This window comes from Chanodichthys erythropterus, chromosome 7, assembly GCF_024489055.1.
Source record: "Chanodichthys erythropterus isolate Z2021 chromosome 7, ASM2448905v1, whole genome shotgun sequence".
Taxonomy (NCBI): domain Eukaryota; kingdom Metazoa; phylum Chordata; class Actinopteri; order Cypriniformes; family Xenocyprididae; genus Chanodichthys; species Chanodichthys erythropterus.
Genome location: NC_090227.1, coordinates 2531581 through 2557318, shown reverse-complemented (window position 1 = coordinate 2557318; position 25738 = coordinate 2531581). Strand labels below are relative to the sequence as shown.

General features: G+C 36.4%; 1 protein-coding gene across 3 annotated transcripts in view; it reads left to right on the top strand.

Moving 5' to 3' along the window:
- ppp1r37 (protein phosphatase 1, regulatory subunit 37) overlaps positions 1 to 24628 on the top strand; it is a 59239-nt gene extending 34611 nt beyond the window's left edge. For all 3 annotated transcript variants that reach the window (XM_067389597.1, XM_067389596.1, XM_067389595.1), the window contains 10 exons: positions 3291 to 3391; positions 9730 to 9849; positions 9928 to 10078; positions 12669 to 12824; positions 12961 to 13073; positions 16216 to 16357; positions 16501 to 16667; positions 17695 to 18964; positions 22667 to 22768; positions 22878 to 24628. In XM_067389597.1, coding sequence (XP_067245698.1) covers positions 3291 to 3391; positions 9730 to 9849; positions 9928 to 10078; positions 12669 to 12824; positions 12961 to 13073; positions 16216 to 16357; positions 16501 to 16667; positions 17695 to 18964; positions 22667 to 22755 — 2309 coding nt within the window. In that variant the 3' untranslated portion in view covers positions 22756 to 22768; positions 22878 to 24628. The remainder of the gene's footprint in view (positions 1 to 3290; positions 3392 to 9729; positions 9850 to 9927; positions 10079 to 12668; positions 12825 to 12960; positions 13074 to 16215; positions 16358 to 16500; positions 16668 to 17694; positions 18965 to 22666; positions 22769 to 22877) is intronic.
- The last annotated feature ends 1110 nt before the right edge of the window (positions 24629 to 25738 follow it).

The window sequence follows — 25738 nt, the reverse complement described above, 5'->3', positions numbered from 1 at the left end:
TTATAACTCGCAATTCTGACTTTATATCTTGCAATTCTGACTTTATATCTTGCAATTCTGACTATATCACGCAATTCTGACTTTATATCACACAATTCTGACTTTATATCTTGCAATTCTGACTATATCACGCAATTCTGACTTTATATCACGCAATTCTGACTTTATAACTCGCAATTCTGACTTTATATCTTGCAATTCTGACTTTATATCTTGCAATTCTGACTATATCACGCAATTCTGACTTTATATCTTGCAATTCTGACTTTGTATCACACAATTCTGACTTTATAACTCGCAATTCTGACTTTATAACTTGCAATTCTGACTTTATAACTTGCAATTCTGACTTTATAACTTGCAATTCTGACTTTATAACTCGCAATTCTGACTTTATAACTTGCAATTCTGACTTTGTAACTTGCAATTCTGACTTTATAACTCGCAATTCTGACTTTATAACTCGCAATTCTGACTTTATAACTCGCAATTCTGACTTTATAACTCGCAATTCTGACTTTATAACTCGCAATTCTGACTTTATAACTTGCAATTCTGACTTTATAACTCACAATTCTTAATTTATATCTCGCAATTCTGACTTTATAACAATTCTGACTTTATAACTTGCAATTCTGACTTTATAACTCGCAATTCTGACTTTATAACTCGCAATTCTGACTTTATAACTCACAATTCTGACTTTATAACTTGCAATTCTGACTTTATAACTTGCAATTCTGACTTTATAACTCGCAATTCTTAATTTATATCTCGCAATTCTGACTTTATAACAATTCTGACTTTATAACTTGCAATTCTGACTTTATAACTCGCAATTCTGACTTTATAACTCACAATTCTTACTTTATATCATGCAATTCTGACTATATCACGCAATTCTGACTATCACACAATTCTGACTTTATAACTCGCAATTCTGACTTTATATCTCGCAATTCTGACTTTAACTCACAATTCTGACTTTATATCGCAATTCTGACTTTATGGGCCCTATCTTGCACCCAGCGCAATTGACTTTGTACACCGACGCATGTGTCATTCCTATTTTGCACCCGCGCAAAGCGCGCTTTTCCCTCCACAGAAGCACGTCGCTAAACTAGTGAATGAACTTGCGCTCCCTGGGCGGTTCAGCGCAAAAAAGGAGGCGTGTTCCGGCGCAAACAATCCCTGGTGCTATTTTGCTGTTCCATTAAACAATTGTGCCACTGACCAGAAAAAATCTAGTCTAAAGTCAGTGGCGTGTTGCGCGTTGTTCATTATGCTATTTTAAGGGCGCATGCTTGACCATAATGTATAGCGTGCACAACGCGCATACACTTTGCTCATGTAATCTACACAGATGCAACAGTTATTTTTGCAAATCATATGTTACACTAAAAAAATATTAACACATGAGATGACGGAAATCATTGTGGTGTGCCATGAAGATGTGAAAAAACCTGTTTAACCGACGCTATTTTGGGTGGGTTTCTCCCATCCCCATACAACACAACTTCTCTGTCTTTCACTGCTCTTACAAGAACATCAGTCTCCTCGGCTGTGAACCGCTCCTGGCGTGCGCCTGGTAAATACGCCATAATAATAGCAATCCATAATGGAACTTGCGCACCTGCTTTTAAAGGGAATGTTGGATGACGCTCTGATTGGTTTATTTCACGTTACACCCAAACCACACCTATGAATAATGAAGCTACTTCAGACCAACCCATTTTAGATTTGCGCCGGGAAAATAGCAACAGCGCCGAGACCCGCCCACAAAGTTACTTGCGCTTCGCGCTTTGACACTTGCGTTTCAGATCGTTAAAATAGGGCCCTATATCTCGCAATTCTGACTTTATATCTCGCAATTCTGACTTTAACTCACAATTTTGACTTTATATCGCAATTCTTTATATCTCGCAATTCTGACTTTATATCATGCAATTCTGACTATCACACAATTCTGACTTAATATCTCGCAATTCTGACTTAATATCTCGCAATTCTGACTTAATATCTCGCAATTCTGACTTTATATCTCGCAATTCTGACTTTATATCACACAATTCTGACTTTATATCACACAATTCTTACTTTATAACAATTCTTACTTTATAACAATTCTGACTTTATAACTCGCAATTCTTTATATCTCGCAATTCTGACTTTATATCGCAATACTTTATATCTCACAATTCTGACTTTATATCTCGCAATTCTTTATATCTCGCAATTCTGACTTTTTAACTCGCAATTCTGACTTTATATCATGCAATTCTGACTATCACGCAATTCTGACTTTATATCTTGCAATTCTGACTTTATATCACGCAATTCTGACTTTATATCTCGCAATTCTGACTTTATATCACGCAGTTCTGACTTTATATCACGCAATTCTGACTTAATATCTCGCAATTCTGACTTTATATCTCGCAATTCTGACTTTATAACTCGCAATTCTGACTATATCTCGCAATTCTGACTATAACTCGCAATTCTGACTTTATATCTCGCAATTCTGACTTTATATCACACAATTCTGACTTTATATCACACAATTCTGACTTTATACCTCGCAATTCTGACTATAACTCGCAATTATGACTATAACTCGCAATTATGACTTTATATCTCTCAATTGTAGCTTTATATCATGCAGTTCTGAGAAAAAAGTCAGAATTGTAAGATATAAACTCGCAATTACCTTATTTTTTTTCCATCTAATGGCAGAAACAAGCTTACATAGAAAACAGTGCTTTTAAATTGTAATAATATATCACAATATTACTGTTTTTACTGTATTTTTATTCAAATAAATGCAACTTGGTGAGCAGAAATGACTTCTTTAGAAAATTATTAAAAACACCTTACAGAACCCTAACTTTTGGATGATATATCTATGAAATCTCAATCCAGTATACTTTGTAATTACAGTTTACGCATTATAAACAGCTAGAAAAGGTCATGGAAATTAATTGGATCATGTATGTCACACGTTTTCTTACATTCTCTCACACACCCCCTCTGTTGACTTCGACATGTTAAGACTGGTTTGTATGCTTGTTTAGTTTGTGTAGTTAATGGGTGTGTGTTCATAGACAAGCTGATCTCATCCTCCTAATGATTCAACTTTACTGTTAATAATAAAGTAACAGAAACATCATGAGTGTAAGATTAGCCATGTGTTTGGCTTTGATCTGTGTTGTTACAATATAAAATTATATAAAGAGCCACATCAGTGCAAAAGTTGAAAGTAATATCTTTCTTTTGTGTTATTCTCGTAGGAGAGAAGCTGGACTATAAATCATGTGAATCTCTGGAGGAGATCTTTAAGAGGGTTCAGTTTAAAGTAGTAGATCTGGAACAGACCAACTTGGACGAGGACGTGAGTGCTGCTCTTTTTTACCCCATTGAGTTTTTTACCAATCTCATGCTGACTAGCTCTCTGACTGCAGAGTCATTTTGTTCTCTTTCCATCTTTAAAACTGCCTGAGCTACTGTAATGGCTTGTTCAGTGCTCTGATTTCATATATCAGTGTTGTTAAACAATCAAAATGTTCGCCGCCGCTCTATTAGCATCTAATTAGAGGCTGAGCAGCCACAGTTGTGTGTTTGGTCAAGGCACGTGTGTCTGTGTGTGGACTGGTCTGATCTGGATTGTGTTTGTCCAACATAAACACAGATATTAGGAGCTCTGGAGACATAAATTCAGTCTGTTTCTAATGGGTTACTTAAGGCCGCTCCTGGATTCACTTACTGTGCTTTGAGTTAACAATTTTGTCATAAGTCATAAGTTGGGTGGATCTCTCAGCGTCTTCCTTATATATAAACACACTCACTTACTCCTTAAATACTTAAGGGAGATGTGTCATGGGAAACTGGTTTTATTAATTAATTTATTTATTTGCTATTGTGAAATAAAATAAACTGTGTGTGTAGAAATGCATATTCTAATCATCACAAATATATGTATTATTATTATTATTATTATATACAGTCTTGGTAAAAAGTGTACATACACCTTTCAAAATCTGCAAAATGTTAATTATTTTAACAAAATAAGCGGGATCATTACAAACATCACATCATAAAACAAAACAAACAAAAAAAAAAACAGTTGTGGATCATTCAGGTAGCCACACAATACTTATGAACGGGGTTATTTTAATACATTCAGCTATATTATTTTGTCTTGTGGACTATATGTAAACATCTTTTATGAAAAAAATATCTTATTCAGGACAGTACTAAATATATAAAAAAAAAAAAAAAAACATGCATTTTGTATGATCCCTCTTATTTTATTAAAATAATTAACATGCGCACACACATATATAAATAAGCTGATTTGAAACAATATGTAGTCAACAGCACTATATAAATAAATGTGCATTTATTTATTTATATTTATCTGTTGACATTTATAATATTTGTGTGCATTATTATTATTTCTCTAGTCTTAACTTCTGGTCTGGGATCAGTTTTTTCTGATTTGAATCTAACTTTTCTTTAAGTGTTGTTGGATGTTTGATTAGCCATGGCAATTTTTTGCCCCCCTGCTGCACCTCTTTAAACTCTCAGCACTCTAATCAGCATGTTTGTTGTTTTCCTGTCTATAAGCATTTGCTGTGTTCCTAATCTTCCTTGCCTTTAAACCCTCTCTTGTGAACTGGTTTGTTTGTTTTTTTGGGGTCCTCCAGAAACATTGAGCCCTGTCACGCCTCCTCTGTGAGAACTCTTGTATGCAGACTTTGTGTTTATAGCGTGTGAGTGTGTGTGTTCATTAAAATAAGATGTTATTACTTTACCTACTTCTCATCCGTTACATCCCTTAGGCTTTGGGAATTTTTGGTTAGGAGTATGTGGGGATGTAACATTAAAAATAAGTAAATCTCAAAATGGAAGTGTGGCTGTGAAATAGAAGGATATAAATGATTCAAATTACAAGGTTTGTTTTTCCAAGTGCACAGTGCAAAGTGAAAAGGTGAGAACTCAATATTTACAGTATTTGCAATCAACGAATAAGAACAATACAAAGTGGAAGGCGAGAGCTTGAGAAGTGCTAAACAAAAGAAATAAATAGAACAAAAACACCTCTGACTGATTTTAACAAAGTAAGCTGACGAAGAAATGAAAATGTATAAAATAAAAGTCTTCTTTTATTGTACACCCTACTTTCCATGCAAACATAATTAATAGGGGGTTGGCACTCACTCCTAAGTGTCTAATACAGCGAGACATCCTGTCATGTGACATGCTTAGCTCCTTCACAGCCTCACACATAATATATAACATGATGAGACTTGAGAGGAGAGACAGAACAAATGCAAGTTGGTCAAAGTTTACACTCTACATCCACCAATTTAACATAGAGCTTTCACTCGAGAATAGTGGTTTTTAAAACAAGAAGTTGCAAGGTGATTGGCATCGAGACATTTTTCATAATGAAGAGTCCCAGTCTTCCAATGGGATCTGTAACACAGGGCCATAACCACCATAGACATTGAGGGGGACAAGCCTCCCCCACTAATTAGAAATGTTTAGTGATCAACCGATATATATATATATATATATATATATATATTTTTTTAGAACCGATACCGATAATTTTTGTTTGTGCCCGATAACCGATATGCAGAACCGATATTCATTTACTGTTATACTTCTGTTTTTTACACGATTACAACACCACTAAACTTTTTAACTCAAATTTTTACTGAACTCAAATTTATTTATACACCAAAAAATTAATTTTAATTTTTTTTTAATCTTTAATCTTTTTTAATCTTTTTAATCTATTTTTTTTAATAAATTTTAATCTTCATATTACAAAACAATTTTATTTATAAAAAGCATCAGCAGCAACACTAATGTTAACAATAAGCAAAATAAATGTAGAATATCTGTTTTCAAATGGAGAAAATAAATAAAGACATGAGTCATAACTGCAGAAATGTAATACTTCATTTTAAACTACAGTTTTAGTAGATTTATAAGCTGTTTAATAGGCTAAAGAGTGAAGAATAATTTGCTGGATAATGTTAAATAACTGAATAATGTTCTCTGGAATATTGGAATATAACAAACAAAACATCGTATTTTATTGCATTTTTCAACTGGTATGTTATAACAGAATTATTAATAATGTTTTTGTTGTTCTAGATTCTGAAATATCTGCAGACAAAGCGCTGTTTATCTCTTCATTTACACACTATTCTTAAACTGTGTTCGCTCGCAGAGATAATAAATAAGTTGTTTTTACTTGGATTGGATTACTTGGACTTGGATTACTTGGTTTATTAGCAAATGTATGGTTATATAGTAAATAATTATATAATTACAGTGTTTTAAACAAGTGAATCTTGTTAAAATTTATATGGGGTAGCCATGGAGCATTTCCTGAGCATCAACCCGCTGAGTGAACAGAAAATGCAGACGACTTCACGAGACTAATGATGAGCACAGACGACAGAGAGAGAATTAAATTCAGCGCTTTTATTTCCAACATGTGCTCAATCATGGCTGTATTATTTAATTCATGCAAAGTTACATCTTTATTGTGATAGGACTTGACAGATTATCTTACGTGACTCTGTGAGCTTGTCTCTATTTCTTAGAGCCAAGCTGCATAAACTAGCTACATTTCAGGCGTTTATGTAACGCATCTAATTTGTGTATTAATGACTGTTATGTTAAATAAAGTTTACTAATTACAGCAAAGCAGGTAAGTATACTTTAGCTGTGCACGCCGTTGTCTGGTCTCCCCTCAGATGCGCTGTAATGGCCATCCTGCGCACTATTCTCAAAACACCCACAAGATGGCGGCATTTATCAGTAAATCCAATATTACAAAACCGATATCCGATTATGGTAAAATGCTTAAATATCCGTGAAAATATCGGTAAATCGATATATCTGTCGATCTCTAGAAATGTTAGGATGGAAAAAAAGGTTTAAAATTTACATTTTTAGTCTGATCTGCCTCAGCGATATAACAGCGCTCGTCAATGTCAAAATGATAGAGATGGCCAATCAAATCAAAGTAGGTGGGGTTTACGTTCTCTTTTGACTCATGCATACACAGAACGCGTCAATCTATCGCTTAATGCCGTTCCGGAGATTCTGTTTTTTCCAGTGAAATCACAAAACAAAATGCACACAAACATGTCCATGCTCTTGTTATACAATCATTGATGAACATCTTTGATTTTAATAAGGAAAAAAACCCATGCAAGGGCGGATTAGAACCTGGAACCTCTGACACGGTTAACAAAAATTCTACCACCAGACCACTAGGGAATTCGAATGATAACAGCAGATCTGTGCATTTATTCACTAACATGAAGAATCTAGGGACTACCAATATTTTACGCAAATTAATGCAACTTTTATTTGGTTCCAAAATGATTATAGAATTAAAGGCCTTACATCAGACTAACACACACCCACGCATATTATTCAGTGCACTAGCATATGTAACAATCTTGATAATTTATAAATAATAGGATTCTAAAATTTTATTTGAATAAATGATATCCCTTTTAAAATGGTCAGAAGGAGCTGTTTAAGTATTTTCTTTTTGACCGTTTGCACATACTCATACATATTGTTGAAATTTTTAATTTAAAACTATGGGGAAAAAAATTCTATGGTTTTTCATGTAAATTTTTTGTTTCCATATGTTAGCTAAAATAGCACCTGTCAGTCATTTTCTCTGCTTGCTTGATTTTAGTGTATTACAGTGTATGTGTATTGCCTTTCGTGTGTGTGTGTGTCTGTCTTTTCTTTCATCTGTCCCATCACAAGTGTTAGAGGTGCTCTCTCTCTCTCTCTCTGCTCTACATTGTGTCCATCAAGTGAATATTTCAGATGTTGTGTCTCGGCTTGTCTGAGGTCGCTGTGTTAAAAGTGAATGACTTGTGCTGTTCAGAGGGTAGTCTGTAAATCTCTAGTGTAAAGATGTTGGAAACAAAACCATATTTTCTCTGGAGATCATTGCATGTACAAACATGCAGGCTAATTCTCAGCACTTACCGCATCATGTGGGACATAGTCTGGGCTTTTATCCAGAACTAATCGTCATTATCACATTTATTTAAATATTACCGTATAGTAAAATTACAATTGGACATGTTACCTTGAAAAAATATATTCTTTTTTATATATATATCCACTACTGGTCAAAAGTTAATTACGTTTTAAAAGAACTGTTTTCAATGTGAATATATTGTAAAATAATTTATTCCTGTGATCAAAGCTGCATTTTCAGTATCATTACTCCAGTCTTCAGTGTCATGTAATCGCAGTTGAGCACTAGAATGATTTCTGAAGGATCATGTGACACTGAAGACTGGAGTAATGATGCTCAAATATCAGCTTTGATCACTGGATATAAATATATTCCAATAGAAAACAGTTATTTTAAATTGTAGTAATATTTCACAATATAACTGATTTTCCTGTGTTTCGATACAAAAAAAAAATTGTCATTTGAGTGTAAAAGACTTGTTTCAAAAACAAAACAAAAAAATCGTAATTATTCCAAACTTTTGTGTATGTGGGTCAATGACGTGATGGGTCTTTTTTTTTTTTTTTTTTTTTTCCAAAGACCTTATTAGTAATATAGTAGGTAAAAAGTATGTCCAAAGTATGCAAGGCAGTACAACTAGATCTCTATTATATTTTGCTATATTTAAAGATTTTGAAGTGTCAAAAGGTCATTCGGTTTAACCGCCCAAAGGCCAATACACCCATTTAATTTGTGATTAAAATGTAATAAATGTATATATATTTTTTTATTCTGGCATTATTTTATAACATCATATATCAACATAGTGCAAAATAGTATTAAAATTGTGTAGAAGTCGTTGCTTTGTTATGAGAAAGAAATTAATTTCATTGTCATTCGGAATAACCAATATAAAGGAACCATTTTGGATAGAAGTCATGTGGTCAGTATCATGTGACTGGATTTGACATCATTCAGACACCTGCAAAGGACCACATGGTTGTGAAACAAAGTAACTAACTCTCTCTCAACTATTTGAAAAATTAATTTTTTCACTTGCTCCTACGCATGTCCCGAAACATCAGGTCATTCGGTACAACCGCTATAAAACATGGAAAATGCAGTAATATTTTAAAAACTTGGACTAAATATAAAATGTTTGATTGTCCTTTTGCTAGCTAGCTAGATATCAGCCTGTTAGCATTGTTTGGAAATATCGTCTTTCGGTATAACCAAAAGTGTACCAAAATTTTGGTTAAACCGAATTACGTTTTTACTGACAAATTTTGTCTATCTTGTAAAAAATGATAAAAGAAGTGTTAAAAACCACAATCTCACTGTTAACACTTAATAAATCTTCACAATTAATTTTATCTCCATTGTTTTTTTTACACATTTAAAAACGTTATTCATCATTGGCCCATGTACTATGGTAATATGTGTTTTAATAATGTTTAATAATATTTTTATATATGGTGCCTTGGCGGTAAGGGCAGAGACGTTTTTCCCTCATCAGTCTCTGAACAGGTGCAGCAGGTTGTTGTCATGGTAACTCAGGTTGTCTGCATGTGTTTGTGTTTTTTGCAGACGTCCCTTTCAAAATCTCCTTCTCCAGAATAAACAAAAATGACTGCTATTAATTTGTTCTCTTTTGTCTGAAATGCATAATAAAAAAAACATTTAAAAAGAAGAGTGTCTCTCTTTCTGCCTCTCAGGGAGCATCAGCTTTGTTCGATATGATAGAGTACTATGAATCCGCCACTCATCTCAACATCTCCAGCAACAAGCACATCGGCACCCGCGGCTGGCAGGCCGCCGCACACATGATGAGGAAGGTGAGGCTGTGACTGACACTCACTTCACACTTGTTAGGAACAAGTGCTCATCTTTATCCGTCTCTGTGTCTCTTCTAGACGAGCTCTCTGCAGTACCTGGACGCCCGTAACACCCCACTGTTGGACCATTCGGCTCCGTTCGTGGCCAGAGCGCTGCGGATCAGCGGCAGCCTGGCGGTCTTGCACCTGGAGAACGCCGGCATCTCAGGACGACCGCTTATGCTGCTGGGTAATGAATGGGAAAACCAATGATGGGCAACACAGTGGACATTAACCATTTAAAGCCTTCTGTATCATATGAACTTCTGAGGTTTTTAAATTATAAACATGATTAAAACTTTGCTGAAAACTTGCAGTAGACATGCCTACTGTTATCCAATTGATAGTTTAGCATGTAAAAGGCCTTTTAGTATAATTGTAAAAATGTCCTCCTTCAGGTGTCTTTTTTTTTTCTGTGAAATCTTTACTGATTTTAGTAAATGTAAAAATAGCTTTTATATTGTTAATATTTCAAGATGAACACAACTTGGGTTTGGTTATCCATACACCGTTTGTTAAAATGTGTATCAAATATGTTTTATATGGATATATTTCTCAATCATCATTGTATTGCGTTGTATTACTTTGATCGTAAAACTAAGCATTTAAATGCTTCAAAGGTAAGATGACTGAAATGTATAAGCATTTTATTTTAAGTAGTCTGCTGTACTGTTATTAAGATCTCATTGATTTACATTACAAGCATTACATCAGAATTTCATCTTACTTTTTGGCCATATAAATATCAGCATCTGCAACAAATTGCATTTGAAATACCTCTATTGAAATATTGATAAAATTGAGATGAAAAAAAGGCTGATGTCTTGAAAAAGCCTGAAAAATCATGATAAAATGTAAGTGTGGATAAACAAGTAAACCTAAGTTGTTTCTGTTCAGTACATTTCCATCTTAAAATATTAATAGCAATACACAAGTTATGACTTTGTAAAAGAGTGTGAACTATCAGTCAGATGACAGAAGGCATTGGGAAGATTTTGAACATGTTCATAATTTAGAAATGCCATGTATCAAATACGATTCAGCAGGCTTTAGAAGATGTGTTGTCCTAATTTAGAAGCTCTCTTCACTAACTGCAAGCCTTATTATTCGCTGCGAGAGTTTTCCTCGTTCGTTTTGGTGAATGTTTACATCCCTCCTCAAGCCTGCGTGAGCACAGCGCTGTAAAAGCTGGCCGATCGCATTATAGACGTGGAGCAAAAACATCCAGACTCTGTTATTATTATTACCAGGGACTTTAATAGGGCAAACCTGAGCCGTGAACTACTTAAATACAGGCAGCACATTACATGGCCCACCAGAAACAGAAACATACTCGACCACTGCTACACCACAATAAAGGAGGCATACGGTATCACTCAGTTCCCAGAGTAGTTTTGGGGCTCCCTGACCATTGCCTGGTTCATCTTCTCCTGACCTACAGGCAGAATCTTAAATCTGCTAAGCCTCCAGTAAGGACTATAAAGAGATGGACCAAAGAAGCATCGATTATCGTGATATTGTGACATCCTACATCAATTTCTGTGAGGACATGTGCGTTCCTACCAGGACTTACTCAACATAAAATAATGATAAACCATGGTTCACTACAAAACTCAAACAGATTCTCTTGAAGCCAAAGAAGATGCCTACAGAAGTGGGAACTAAGTCTTGTATAAACAGGCCAAGTAATAATTTCATTGTTGTAAAAATCTGCATCTACCATATATGTTAAATGTCTTGTATAAACAGGCCAAAACACACTGACAAAAGAGAAAAGAGTAGCTAAGAGAAGATACACTGAATAGCTGAAAAACCGATCCTGCATCAGTGTGCAAAGAAATCACCAATTATAAGACATCGTCACCTCAGCCTGCTGGGAATCAACGTCTGGCAGATGATCATCTACTACTAAATATAAATGCTTGGAAATACTAGTAATGTATTGGTCAAATTAATTGAGATCAATTTTAATGACAGTTGACTAGTCATCATGCATCTAATGATTATTCTCAATAATCGTTCTATTAGATGAATCAACTCTTCGGCTGATTTATTTTGACAGTTCTTTTTTATGATAATATCAACTAGTTTCAGGCCTAGTTAGTAATAATAATATTTTTGCTGTTGTAAAAACATTTTACTTCCTAGATATACCTATATTGTGAACATCTCTGCAGCTACCATAAATGTTAAATGTCTTGTATAAACAGGCCAAAAACAAAAAGAGGAAAGAGTAGCTAAAAGAAGCTACTCTGAAAAGCTGAAAAAACAGTTTTCATTTAACGATCCTGCATCAGTGTGGAAAAGCCTCAAAGACATCACCAATTACAAGACATCGTCATCTCAGTCTGCTGGGGATCAACAACTGGCCGATGATCTGAATGAGTTATGTTGTCATTTTGACTGTGGCTGTCTCGGCCGGTGATTCAGATCACGGCACAGGAACAGCTTCTTCCCACGGGCCATCTCCCTCTTGAGCAGTTAAATGCCTCCCAAGGCCACTGTTTAGTGCAATATCTTGTCAATTCACTTTTATTTATTATCCATAATACTGTTAATGGTAAATGTGTTCATATCTGTAAATATGCCTATTTTGTGTCTTTTATACTTTTCATATTTTATTCTAGAATTGTATTATGTATCTTCATTTACCGAGAAAAATTCATTGTGTGTGCAAGCACACTTGGCAATAAAGCTCAGATTCTGATTTATAGAGTTAACCATTTTTACACAAATGAATGAAGCAACTAAAAGGCAACTTGTTTCATGTGTGTGTGCAGCCACGGCACTGAAGATGAACATGAACCTCAGAGAGCTGTATTTGGCTGACAATAAGTTGAATGGTCTGCAGGATTCAGCTCAGTTGGGGAATCTGCTGAAGTTCAACTACAACATCCAGATTCTGGACCTGAGAAACAATCACATACTAGACTCAGGTTTGACCTCATCCTCTCTCTGTATCTCCTCTTGGTCTCCTCCTTCAGAAATGTTCGTACTTGTCGTTCAACCTACTGTAGCACACTTTAGCTCTTTGTGTTCTCTCGATATATTTGCTTTTCCTTGTTTCCTCAGGGCTGGCGTATATATGTGAGGGTCTCAAGGAGCAGAGGAAGGGTTTGGTCACTCTGGTGCTCTGGAACAACCAGCTTACACACAATGGCATGGGCTACCTGACCGCCGCTTTGGTAAACATCCACACAAAAGTTTCCATGAACAATTCCACATACTTCTACATCTTCAGGGCTTATTCACACTGAGAGCAACACAACAAACCAAAATGTATTTTGTCCCAAAATTCACACCAAGCTCTACACAAATTTGTAAAGCTGAAAGAAATAGGTTACACTTTTATTGTAAGCTGTCCTTTTTAGTGTAATTATACAATGAACTATGGAGTAATCATAATTAACAGCGTTCTAACTATAGGTTTAGGGTTAGTTACTAGCAATTATGCATGATTTATCATTTTTTACCAAAGTAAGTACATCTAACAAAGACACTAAAATAAAGTGTTACCAAAATAGAACTGAATAAAACTATTAATTTCTTAAAAAATAAAAAACATTACATTGTTAAATAGTTCAAATATTACTGTTTTACTGTATTTTGATCAAATAAATGCAGCCTTGGTGAGCATATAAGACTTATTTCAAAAACATTACTAAATCCAAACTTTTTCGGCTGTGTAAATGCAGCAAAACAATAGCCCCTTATTGCCTTCTCGTTTAATGACTAGCAATACAGCACGTCCACCGCAAACAGATGAGAATGAGATTGAGGAGAGCTCGTCCCCATTCAGTCAGATGGTCATTATGGAGATTGAGAGGATGCTGTGCATTTTGGCAGCTGCTGACCGTGCAACGCTTGTGTTTATGTGTGTCCTGGCATCGTTTTGTTAATTAAAGACTAAAGACCACACACACACACATTCTCACAGCCTTGTGTGTAATGCACTGCAGTGTGTATGCCTTCTGAACAAGCTGTGTGGTTTATAAACAGTCTGAGCGTACATCCACACACTGTACTGCAAAAATACAGTATTTCCTATTCGATCCCTAGGAAAGCTTGTTTCTGCAATGGAATAAATAAAAAAAAAAGGTGTTTGCGACTTTCTCACAATTCTAAATTTTTTCTCACAATTTTTGAGTTTATCTCGTAATTTGAAACTTTTTTTTCTTTGGAATTCTGAGTTTATATTGCAATTTTGAACTTCTTTTTTCAGAAATCAGCATCTCATTTTTTAACTTTTTTCAGAATTTTGAGTTTACAGGTGCTGGTCATATAATTAGAATATCATCAAAAAGTTTATTTCACTAATCCCATTCAAAAAGTGAAACTTGTATAATATATTCATTCATTACACACAGACTGATATATTTCAAATGTTTATTTATTTTAATTTTGATGAATATAACTGACAACTAAGGAAAATCCCAAATTCAGTATCTCAGAAAATTAGAATATTACTTAAGACCAATACAAAGAAAGGATTTTTAGAAATCTTGGCCAACTGAAAAGTATGAGCATGTACAGCACTCAATGCTCCTTTTTCCTGAATTACTGCAGCAATGCGGCGTGGCATGGAGTCGATCAGTCTGTGGCACTGCTCAGGTGTTATGAGAGGCCAGGTTGCTCTGATAGTGGCCTTCAGCTCTTCTGCATTGTTGGGTCTGGCATATCGCATCTTCCTCTTCACAATACCCCATAGATTTTCTGTGGGGTTAAGGTCAGGCGAGTTTGCTGGCCAATTAAGAACAGGGATACCATGGTCCTTAAACCAGGTACTGGTAGCTTTGGCACTGTGTGCAGGTGCCAAGTCTTGTTGGAAAATGAAATCTGCATCTCCATAAAGTTGGTCAGCAGCAGGAAGCATGAAGTGCTCTAAAACTTCCTGGTATACGGCTGCGTTGACCTTCGACCTCAGAAAACACAGTGGAGCATCACCAGCAGATGACATGGCACCCCAAACCATCACTGACTGTGGAAACTTTACACTGGACCTCAAGCAACGTGGATTGTGTTCCTCTCCTCTCTTCCTCCAGACTCTGGGACCCTGATTTCCAAAGGAAATGCAAAATTTACTTTCATCAGAGAACATAACTTTGGACCACTCAGCAGCAGTCCAGTCCTTTTTGTCTTTAGACGCTTCTGATGCTGTCTGTTGTTCAAGAGTGGCTTGACTCAAGGAATGCGACAGCTGAAACCCATGTCTTGCATACGTCTGTGCGTAGTGGTTCTTGAAGCACTGACTCCAGCTGCAGTCCACTCTTTGTGAATCTCCCCCACATTTTTGAATGGGTTTTGTTTCACAATCCTCTCCAGGTTGTGGTTATACCAATTGCTTGTACACTTTTTTTTCTACCACATCCTTTCCTTCCCTTCACCTCTCTGTTAATGTGCTTGGACACAGAGCTCTGTGAACAGCCAGCCTCTTTTGCAATGACCTTTTGTGCCTTTTCCTCCTTGTGCAAGGTGTCAATGGTCGTCTTTTGGACAACTGTCAAGTCAGCAGTCTTCCCCATGATTGTGTAGCCTACAGAACTAGACTGAGAGACCATGTAAAGGCCTTTGCAGGTGTTTTGAGTTAATTAGCTGATTAGAGTATGGCACCAGGTGTCTTCAATATTGAACATTTTCACAATATTCTAACTTTCTGAGATACTGAATTTGGGATTTTCCTTATTGTCGGTTATAATCATCAAAATTAAAAGAAATAAACATTTGAAATATATCAGTCTGTGTGTAATGAATGAGTATAATATATATAAGTTTCACTTTTTGAATGGAATTAGTGAAATAAATCAACTTTTTTGATGATATTCTAATTATATGATCAGCACCTGTACATCTCGCAATTATTAACTTTTTTCAAAATTCTGAGTTTATATCTTGCAATTTTGAACTTCTCAAATCTCAGTTATCGCATTTTTTTTTTTTTTTACTTTTTTTGGAATGTCGAGTTTACATCTTTCAATTTTGAGTTCACATCTCAAGTTTTGAATGCTTGTTTCTCTAAATTCTGAGTTTATATCTTGCAATTTTGAACTTTTTTTCTCAAATCTCAGTTTATATCATGCAATTTTAATCTTTTTTGCAAGAATATTATATTTATATATTACCCTTTTTATTATTTTATTCTGTGGAATAAATAAGCTTTGCAGAACAGTCATAAACACATTCATCTTGAAGATCTTATCTTATTGAAAGGTGTTCACACTGAATATTTAATCCAAATTCAGTTCCTTCATATGTTTTTTTTTTATTATTATTTTTCTTTCTATTTACACCCTTTTACTGATCCATCTCTTTCGCTCTCTGCTACTGAAGCCGTTCACTCAAAGCTTGGAAACATTGAACCTGGGCCATAATGCAGTAGGGAACGAAGGAGTGCACAAACTGAAAGATGGACTTGTAGCAAACCGGTCCATCCTCAGGCTGGGTCTGGCCTCCACCAAACTCTCCTGTGAAGGTGAGATCTGGAGTGCAAACGTGAAGTTACATAAGACCACAATGAATTTGCTTCATCTAAGATGGATGACTGAATTCTAGAGGTCAGCTTGTGTTAAGTATGTGTGAGCGTGAAGATGATCGGTGTGCTTGTTCACATGATAGGAGCGGTCGCTATAGCAGAGTTCATCGCGGAGAGTCCGAGGCTCCTCCGTTTAGACATGCGGGAGAATGAAATCAAGACCGGGGGCCTCATGGCTCTCTCCCTCGCCTTTAAAGTCAACACATCTCTGCTCCGACTCGACCTGGACCGAGAGCCCAAGAAAGAGACGGTGAGTGTTTGTTAAAGGGGAGAGGAAAGATTTCGCTTAATATAAAGTAATACTGAGTTTTTACTGCACTAATATGTTAAATGTCGCAACAATAGTTTTAATGAGGGTTTTTTTTTTTTTTTTTTTTTTCGGGCATTACGTTTCCAGTGTCAATTGACTAGTTTCATGATCCTTTTTTATTTCACGACATACAATGAGCATTAATACAGATACAACATTAGATATGGTAAGTTTTATTAATTTCCGTGAGTTCAGACCGATTTATAGAATTGGTTCACTTCAGAATTTAAATTTCTTGATAATTTACTCAGGAATAATTTAGTCTTTCTTTCTTCAGTCGAAAAGAAATGAAGGTTTTTGAGGAAAACATTCCAGGATTTTTCTCCATATAATGGACTTTTACATTTGGACCTTCAACCCGTTGGTAGCCGTTAGTTTCCCAGACAAGGAATAAGGGTCTTATCTAGAGAAGCATTCTGCCATTTTCTAAAAAAAATAAAATGATACATACTTTTTAACCACAAATGCTTGTCTTCCACTGCTCTGTAATGCGCCACGCATTACGTAATCACTTTGGAAAGGACCTGTGATTTGATTTGTGGTTAAAATGTATATAAATGTTTATTTTTTGAGAAAATGACCGATCATTTCACTAAATAAGACCCTTATTGAAGTCCACTATATGGAGAAAAATCCTGCAATGTTTTCCTCAAAAATTTATTTTCGACTGAAGAAAGAAAGACATAAACATCTTGGATGACATGGAGGTGAGTAAATTATCAGGGAATTGTATTTCTGAAGTGAACTAATCCTTTAAAATTCTTCTTCTGGGATTTTTCATATATTGAAATGCTTTTAAAATATGCAGTATCAAGGTAAACATTGCAATTTAATGTTATATTGGAGACACTTATTTTATTTTTTCACTAACTACAGTTAATTATTTACCACAGTTTTCTGCAGATGTAACTACTACATTGATCTTTTTTATTGCATAACAGCTTTTTTCCCCACTCTGTTCTTACAGGTGAAGAGTTTCATTGAGACACAGCGCGCCCTGCTGGCAGACATTCAGAATGGCTGCAAGAGAAACTTCATCTTGGCCAAAGAGAAGGAAGAAACAGAACAGAAAATGAGTCAGTCAGCTTCAATGCCAGAAATTGCCACAGAGGACCAAACTCAGGAGGATGAAGATACATCTGCTGAGAAAAGCGAGGAAGAAAATGCTGCTGTTCAGAAAGACCCAACCGAGGAGGACGTATCTGAGAATCAAGAAGTCAAAGTTCAAGAAGCGACACTGCAAGACGACTCTGACTCGGACACTGAGGATGAGGACATAGTGGATTCGTCGAATGCTTCTGCAAAGACCACATCTCCCATACCGATTCCTGCAATAAACACCTGTAAGGTCGTGCCCTTGGCACCGCCTTTACCAGGATCTCCAGCCGTCATTTCGGGAATTACGGTGACCGAAGCCAACGTTGCTTCCGGAGCCCCATCATCTCCTGGCCGCTGTTTCTCTGTGTCTAGCCCCGGCAGAGGACACAAAATCTTTATGGTAACACGTGTGGAAAGCCCTCCGGAGCAGCAACAGGTGACTGCATTGCCGAAATTTGTCCGCGAGAGGGCGGTAGAGAGCCAAACATCTGCAACACCAACACAAACCCATATAAAAGCACCTTCACAACCGCCTGAGCAGGAATCAACTCAACCAACAGAGTCTGAGCTCAGTGCGTTAACATCACATGCAGAAACAACACCAGTGCTCAACACATCAACGTCTTCACTTGCGGATGAGCAGGAGAATGTGACTTGTTCTGATAAAGTTCAGTTTGAGCAGCAAGCTTCAATATCGGGAAGCACACAGGAACCTGCTACGCCGTTTGAAAGCCAAATTAGACTCGATCAGAGTCACTTAGAGCAGCAGTTACCAGTAGATACAACGACAAGAACACCACAAGAGTCACAAAATACCAGTGAGGAGGACCAGCAGGACGAGCAGATCCAGGAATCAAGTCCCACCCACACAGAGCCATCAGTGTCAGGACAATCCCGGGATGGGACGCCAAATCCTGAAGAGCAGCAAGAGCTGCAGCCTTCACTGGAGGTCGCAGATGGTCATGAACTCCTAGATACAGAGGGCTGTAGTGCTCAAGCGGGATCTTCTGATGAAGAAGCCGAAGGTTGTCCGGTTATGAGCGCGGGAGCAGTGCTTCCCAACGGGCTGAAGCCAGAATTTGCCTTTCACCTGCTCGAACCAGAGGGACTCAAACCAGCCAGCTGCATTATGGAGCACGGTGAGTTATCAATGGAGTACCTCATGTTCCACTTCATCTATACAATACAATATTGTAGCACATTTATTTTGGTTACAAGACATTTGCATGGTTCCTAAGACCTTTTTACACCAATTTCAATGTCAAGTGACCTTTAGTTATATAAAAAGCAACTCTAAAAAGACAATAATAAACAGTCATTATTCAGTTGAAATCAGTTGAGTGTTCAATAGATGACATTATAAAATAGGGGTTGGGGGAAAAATCGGTACGGTATCATTTTGTGTGAAGGAAGACCTTTGACTGTCTTTGTAAACTTCATAATAGTTCATATATATAAAATGTATTTTGACTTAATATATTGATTATGACTTTATTATGATTATTACTTAATGTTTAAAATCACAATTAAGTCAAATTGTGGCTTAAGAATCGTGGAATCACATCGTGGGGCCTCTGGTGATTCTCACTGCTATTATAATATATCACCAAAAAAATTTTATGCACAAAAAACATGAATTTTTTGATAAATACCTTTTGTATCTGTATTTGTTATTATATTTTAAAGAAAACTGCAAATATGTAAATTTAGCGAATGCTAATGATAGACACCTGCGGTGCACACCGATCTTGAGTCCAGCGGAGCTTTTATTATGCTTTTGCTGCAGTCAGCCACTTCCGCTCTTTTCATTGGGGTAACACAGAGCTGTTTTACATGGTTAAAACAATCATACTAAATACATTTGAGTGTGCTGAAAGTTATAACGTTACTCTGTGCGTTCACTCGGTGAGACTTGTTGCACTTTGCAGTAATCTAGATCGATATTAGTAAAACTGGAAATCCAAGGTATGATGCCATTGACAGGCAACGCAATGACATGGTCCGTGTCCTGGTTGAAATTGCAGATTTATCTGGATTTAAACATTCTTGGAAAAGTTTGGGATTATGCAAGTACGCAATTCAACAAAATATATAACATTGTTCTAGTGGTTTTTGAATATTTTAATCAAAAAATCATTCATATTGTGCCGCTAAAGTATAACAGATTTGAAAATAAATAGCCTATTAAGTATTTAAGGATTAGTGAATTCTAAAATCTAAATGGAAACATTTAAATACTGTTCAGAAACAGAAAGTAGCGCAGCTGTTTTGTTTACGGGGGTCACCAGAGTCCTTTGCCGTATTTAGGGGTCAAGCCCCAGTTTTCTTATTATTCTTCTTCCGATATTGAGTCTGTAGGAGCCCATAGAACCGTATGATAAAAAATTATGAAATTTTAATACAGATAGAGGACAGTCTGAAATGTTACTATAGCAAATTTGGAGTCTCTACCTCAAACCCTCTAGCGCCACCAACAGTTCAAATATTCACTCATGTTTATGCTCATAACTTTTGACGCATAAGTCCTAGGAAAAAAAAAAAAAAAATTCCCTCTGATTCCATGATTCTCATTCTGTTGTGAATGCACCCTATGACGAAAATTTTCTGTCATGTTGAATTTTCCGAAAAACTACTTTTTCAAACTCCTAGAGTGTTTGTCCAAAAATTGCTCAAAAGCATCGACTCCAGGCAAAAAGTTATTAAAAGACTTTTGATCAGCCAATCCGTTCTCCTATAGCGGGTCAACGAATTTGGCGGCAAGCACGCAAAAATGGATTGGATGCTGTATCTTCACAATGATTTGGTGTATTTGTCATTACAGGCATGACTTGGGTGTACATGCACAGTATCGTCACAGCGCCACTTACTGGTGCCGAAATAGGAAAAATGGCTATTTTTGCTTATAACTTTTGAATGCCTTGTCCTAAAATCAAGAGGATTCCTTGAGGCATGCCGAGATGAACGATATCCAGTTTTCTTTGTTCGGCCATTTTGGGGCATCGGCCATTTAGAATTATAAAATGCTGTATTGTTATGGAACTCAGTATGATTAATCGAGGCCATGTTCTGAGAGGACCTGTAAAGTTTTAGGTCAACACCCCATAGTGGTCAAGAGATATAATGAAATTTATGAAAATGCTTATATAAAAAATTCCACATATTGTCACTTAACTTACATCATTAGATTTGTTGGATTATGCCGAGTCCTACGATACCAAATTTTCCATATTCTACCATACTTAATGTCCGCCATATTGAATTTTATTCAAAACATACTTTTTCATACTCCTCCTACAAAATTTGTCCAATTTGTATGACATTTGGTATGTAGCATCTACTCACTCATGACAAGTTGTTAAAAGATTTTTGATAGACCCAGCCGTTGTTTTATACTGCGTCAACAAATTTGACTGCGAGCACGCCAAAATGAATATGCGGCTGTATCTTTGCAAATGTTTTTTGTATTGACATGAAACTTGGAACATGTCATCACAGGCATAACTTGAGAGTACATGCAGAGTTTCGTCATAGCACCACCTACTGCTCAGAAGTTATAAACCATGTTATTATGTTATAATTGGTGTCATTTAAACAGCTTTATCCTAACCTCATTATCACAAATCTTTACAAATATTTCCTTTTCTGCCCTTATTCGTCTTGACCCCGTAATTGCAGGAAATATTTGAAGAGTTTGGATCCAAAGCGCTATAACTCCATTTTGATTAATTTGAGTAAAAAGGTGTTTTCTTTACCAAGAAAGTGGTAAAATGAAAACCATTTTTTTCTGTTTAAACTTTCACATAGCATCTTTTGGTCATAAAACATTAAAAATTCAAATCTACATTTTGATTTTAAAAGGTTTATTATAAAAACTGATTATTTTTTCCCCAAAATGTACTAAATCCATGACACGTTTATTTTTATTTTTATTAATATATATATTTTATATATTATTATATATAATTATATATTTTTTAATATAAATCCATCAATATATCAATATAAAATTATTTTTCATATTGAAAATACACAACAAAGTTGATTTCAAATATATGACAGCCTCTGAATTTTGTCAATACTAATCTTTTATACAGGCATTTGCCCAGTACATTGGTATTAAAAACGGCTTTTATGGAGACTGTGACAGAAGTTTGATGCTGTTATGAAGGAACAAGCAACAGCCGGCATTTTTCCTCCTCCCGACTCGAGTGCCTTATCTTCATAATCTCCTCACGTAAATGATTACAATTCAATGACTTGCGTTTCTTCCCCACCGCAGAAACCACCACAGGTTCATAAGTGCCGTCAAAATGATTCCTTTTTCTGTTTTTGTTGATCACAATATACAAAGCAAATAAGGAAAACTAGGATGCAGGGTGTATTCAGAGCAACGCCATTATTGTTTACAGTGTGTGGAATGGAGCACTGTGATTGGTTGAGCAGATATATCGCGTTCTGCAGAGAAGGGAGACTGGCATTTGTCGCGGTTTGGAAAGAAAGGGAGAAAACATGACAGAATAACACCCAAAATTAATAAATGACTTTTCAATACCGACCAGATACAATACTGATTTTGACAAACTTTTTTTTTTTTTTTTTTAAATGGCATTTAGCGCGTTTTGAAACCAAACTTTTCATTTGTTTTTCATCTTTTTGCATGCAACTAATACTGCAAGCCAACAACTGTAGTGAAATACTGATACTTTTGCACCAGTTAATTGTGTTGGACTGAGCTATGAACAGGACAAAGACAGTATATCCTCTCGATAGTGATTTTGAACATACAGGGAATGACACTGTGTTCATATATGTGCGTGTGTGTGTGTGTGTGTGTGTGTTAGTGAGCGTGACTGCAGAGCTGAGCTGCGGGCAGGATTTAGAGGAGCTTCTCCTTGATGCCAGTCTGGACACCAGCAGAGATGCACCATAATGCTGTAACCTAGGTAATGCAATGAAATTCCCATGTTTATGAAGGAATTCCTGGAATAATAACTCATGAATGTGCTTTAAGAGGAAGACTGGTTAAGTTAACCCGTGTTTGTCTCTTCTCAGGATCCACACGTGTAGTGAAAACCAGAAGGGCCGGTTTGTTCTTGCCACATGGCATTTGCTCATATTCCTCTGGACTCTTTCCATCTTTCTCTTGTGTCTTTTCCACAAATTTTCAAAACAACACAGAGAACTTCCCTGAAATGTCCAACCTTAAAAAAATTGGCGTTATATTGAAATTACGAAAACCTGTGATTGGTTACTTTGCCGTAAAGTCGTTCAGTATGTTCGTTCAGCGATGGTGTTCTTCAAAAACACAGTTACCAAAGACACACACGCGGAGAAACACAAACTTTTCGCTAACCGGCGACCTACTTCTGTTCCACCCCTTTATGCTGTTGGCGCGTCACTGCTCACCGTCGCCCCCTCGTGGACTGGAGGTTGTAATGCAGTAGAAAGACTGACCAGCTGGAACACTTTGAGCAAAGACATTGAAGCATTGGTTTTGGCTTTCAGATCTTGTCGGGCAGGCGGAAGTTGTTTAGCGAGTGCCTCGTCGCACTCAAGTGTTTGTGTGCGTTTGTCATTATTATTGTCTCATTAACACAAAAAAAGGACTTACCAAAGTGACACGCATCCGCTTTCCGTTTGTTCCTGCTGCTGCTCAGGAATCGGTCAAAACATCCACTTCTGATCTCACCAGGTTCCCTCCATCAACCAGCACCTCTGAAGCCGCGAAAGCGCTTTGAAACCTGCGTGAACATGTGGAACAATCGATAATTGTTGATCTTTAGCGAATCATCTGAATGATGCAGATGATTTGGAAAACACAGGCGAATGAATTGTACAATTTTCACTCTTTCTCTCCCACACACACAAATACTCATTCTGTCTTCCATCGGTAACCCTGTGTGTCACCATACGTACTCATCCGAAGACAGGACATGCCTTTAAACCTTTTTTTCAGCTCTTTATTCTGGCTGCTTGGCTGAATCAGTTGATATTTATTTTAAACAACCCGAGTCTGTTGTGTGATTTAGTTTTTTTCCTCCCCATTGTTCCCCGTCTTTTTCTTTTTTCTTTTTTTTAAAAAAAAAGCTGTTGTTGTGGGATTTTCCCCCCTTTGGTGTATATTTTCAGATTCTATAAAGAGCAAATATTAAGTTTAAAGTTTTTTCCTATTTTGATTGGTTGGGGTTTGGGAAAGGGGCGGGGCTCTGTTGATTTATATAAATGGGGGTGGAGCTCTGGGAGAGTATATTATGTAAATCAAGAGTGTGTTTGGGCATGAAAGCCGCCATTTACAATGAGGCAGTAGAAGTGCCGGACCACAAGACTTCATGAAGAAAACACTAAACTTGTGTGAAGCTACTGCCGCCAGAGACACTAGAGACTAAACTTTACCTCAAAAGATGTCACCAACGTTGGACAAATGAGAAGCTTGTGACATCGAAGCGAGGCTTGACCCGATAAATGTAGTACTTGCCACCATTCCAGGCTCTGTGGTTGGTGCTTTTCGGTTCCTCTCTCTCTCTCTTTAACGTCTGGTTGATGTTGACTCTGACTTTGAAAGCAGACGTCTATCTGCCAGGCTTCAGAGAAGCTTTGCCTCTACATCCAGATCGTCTTTGACCTTGAAATCAACACTTCTGTGCCCCCAACCCGATGTTTGTAATGCTTTATTTTTAGTCATTTTTAAAATTACCTGTTAAATTAATCAAACTGTACTGGTAACACAAAGAGATGTGTATGGCTTTTTCCCTCTCAAATAAATGCATGTAATGACAAAAGTAGCATGTGTGGCAAATGTTTTCATAAAATATCTTTACTAATTGCATTTTTTTCAGTTTTGTTTTACCATTCAGGGTGAAGTCATTATTTAAAAAGTCACCTCATCCACCTTATTATTTTCAGGTTAAATTCTATAGAAAAACTGGTATTTATTATCATATTATTTTATTAGCATAATCATAAACACTGGTTTGTAGTGCAAATGGTTTTACTGGTTACTGTGAAAAACAATTTGGATGTTAATGCTTGTCTTGCATCTAAATGTTGCATTTTGAATTACAGTGTTTTGGTCTCAATAGCAGTTATATATACACGTGTATAAATTGCTGAAATGTAAACATGACAAAAATAAGAAAATGCAGTAACTCGGAATATTCTTTTGGGAAGAAAGTGAAAGCATATTTGTTATTTTGGGTATTATATGCTGCCAATTCTAAAGAAGAAAACGAAAATTAATGGCATTTAATTGAGTTAACTTTAACATTTAAAGGGTTAGTTCACCCATAAATTAAAATGTCATTTATTACTCACGCTCATGCCGTTCCACACCCGTAAGACCTTCGTTAATCTTCAGAACACAAATTAAGATATTTTAATTGAAATCCAATGGCTCAGTGAGGCCTGCATAGCCAGCAATGACATTTCCTCTCTCAAGATCCATTAATGTACTAAAAACATATTTAAATCAGTTCATGTGAGTACAGTGGTTCAATATTAATATTATAAAGCGACGAGAATATTTTTGGTGCACCAAAAGAAACCAAAACGACTTATTTAGGGATGGCCGATTTCAAAACACAGGAAGCTTCGGAGCGTTATGAATCAGCGTATCGAATCATGATTCGGATCACGCGTCAAACCACCAAACTGCTGAAATCACGTGACTTTGCCGCCCCAAACCGCTGATTCAACACACTGATTCATTATGCTCCGAAGCTTCCTGAAGCAGTGTTTTGAAATCGGCCACCACTAAATAAGTCGTTTTGGTTTCTTTTGGTGCACCAAAAATATTCTCGTGGCTTTATAATATTAATATTGAACCACTGTACTCACATGAACTGATTTAAATATGTTTTTAGTACATTAATGGATCTTGAGAGAGGAAATGACATTGCTGGCTATGCAGGCCTCAC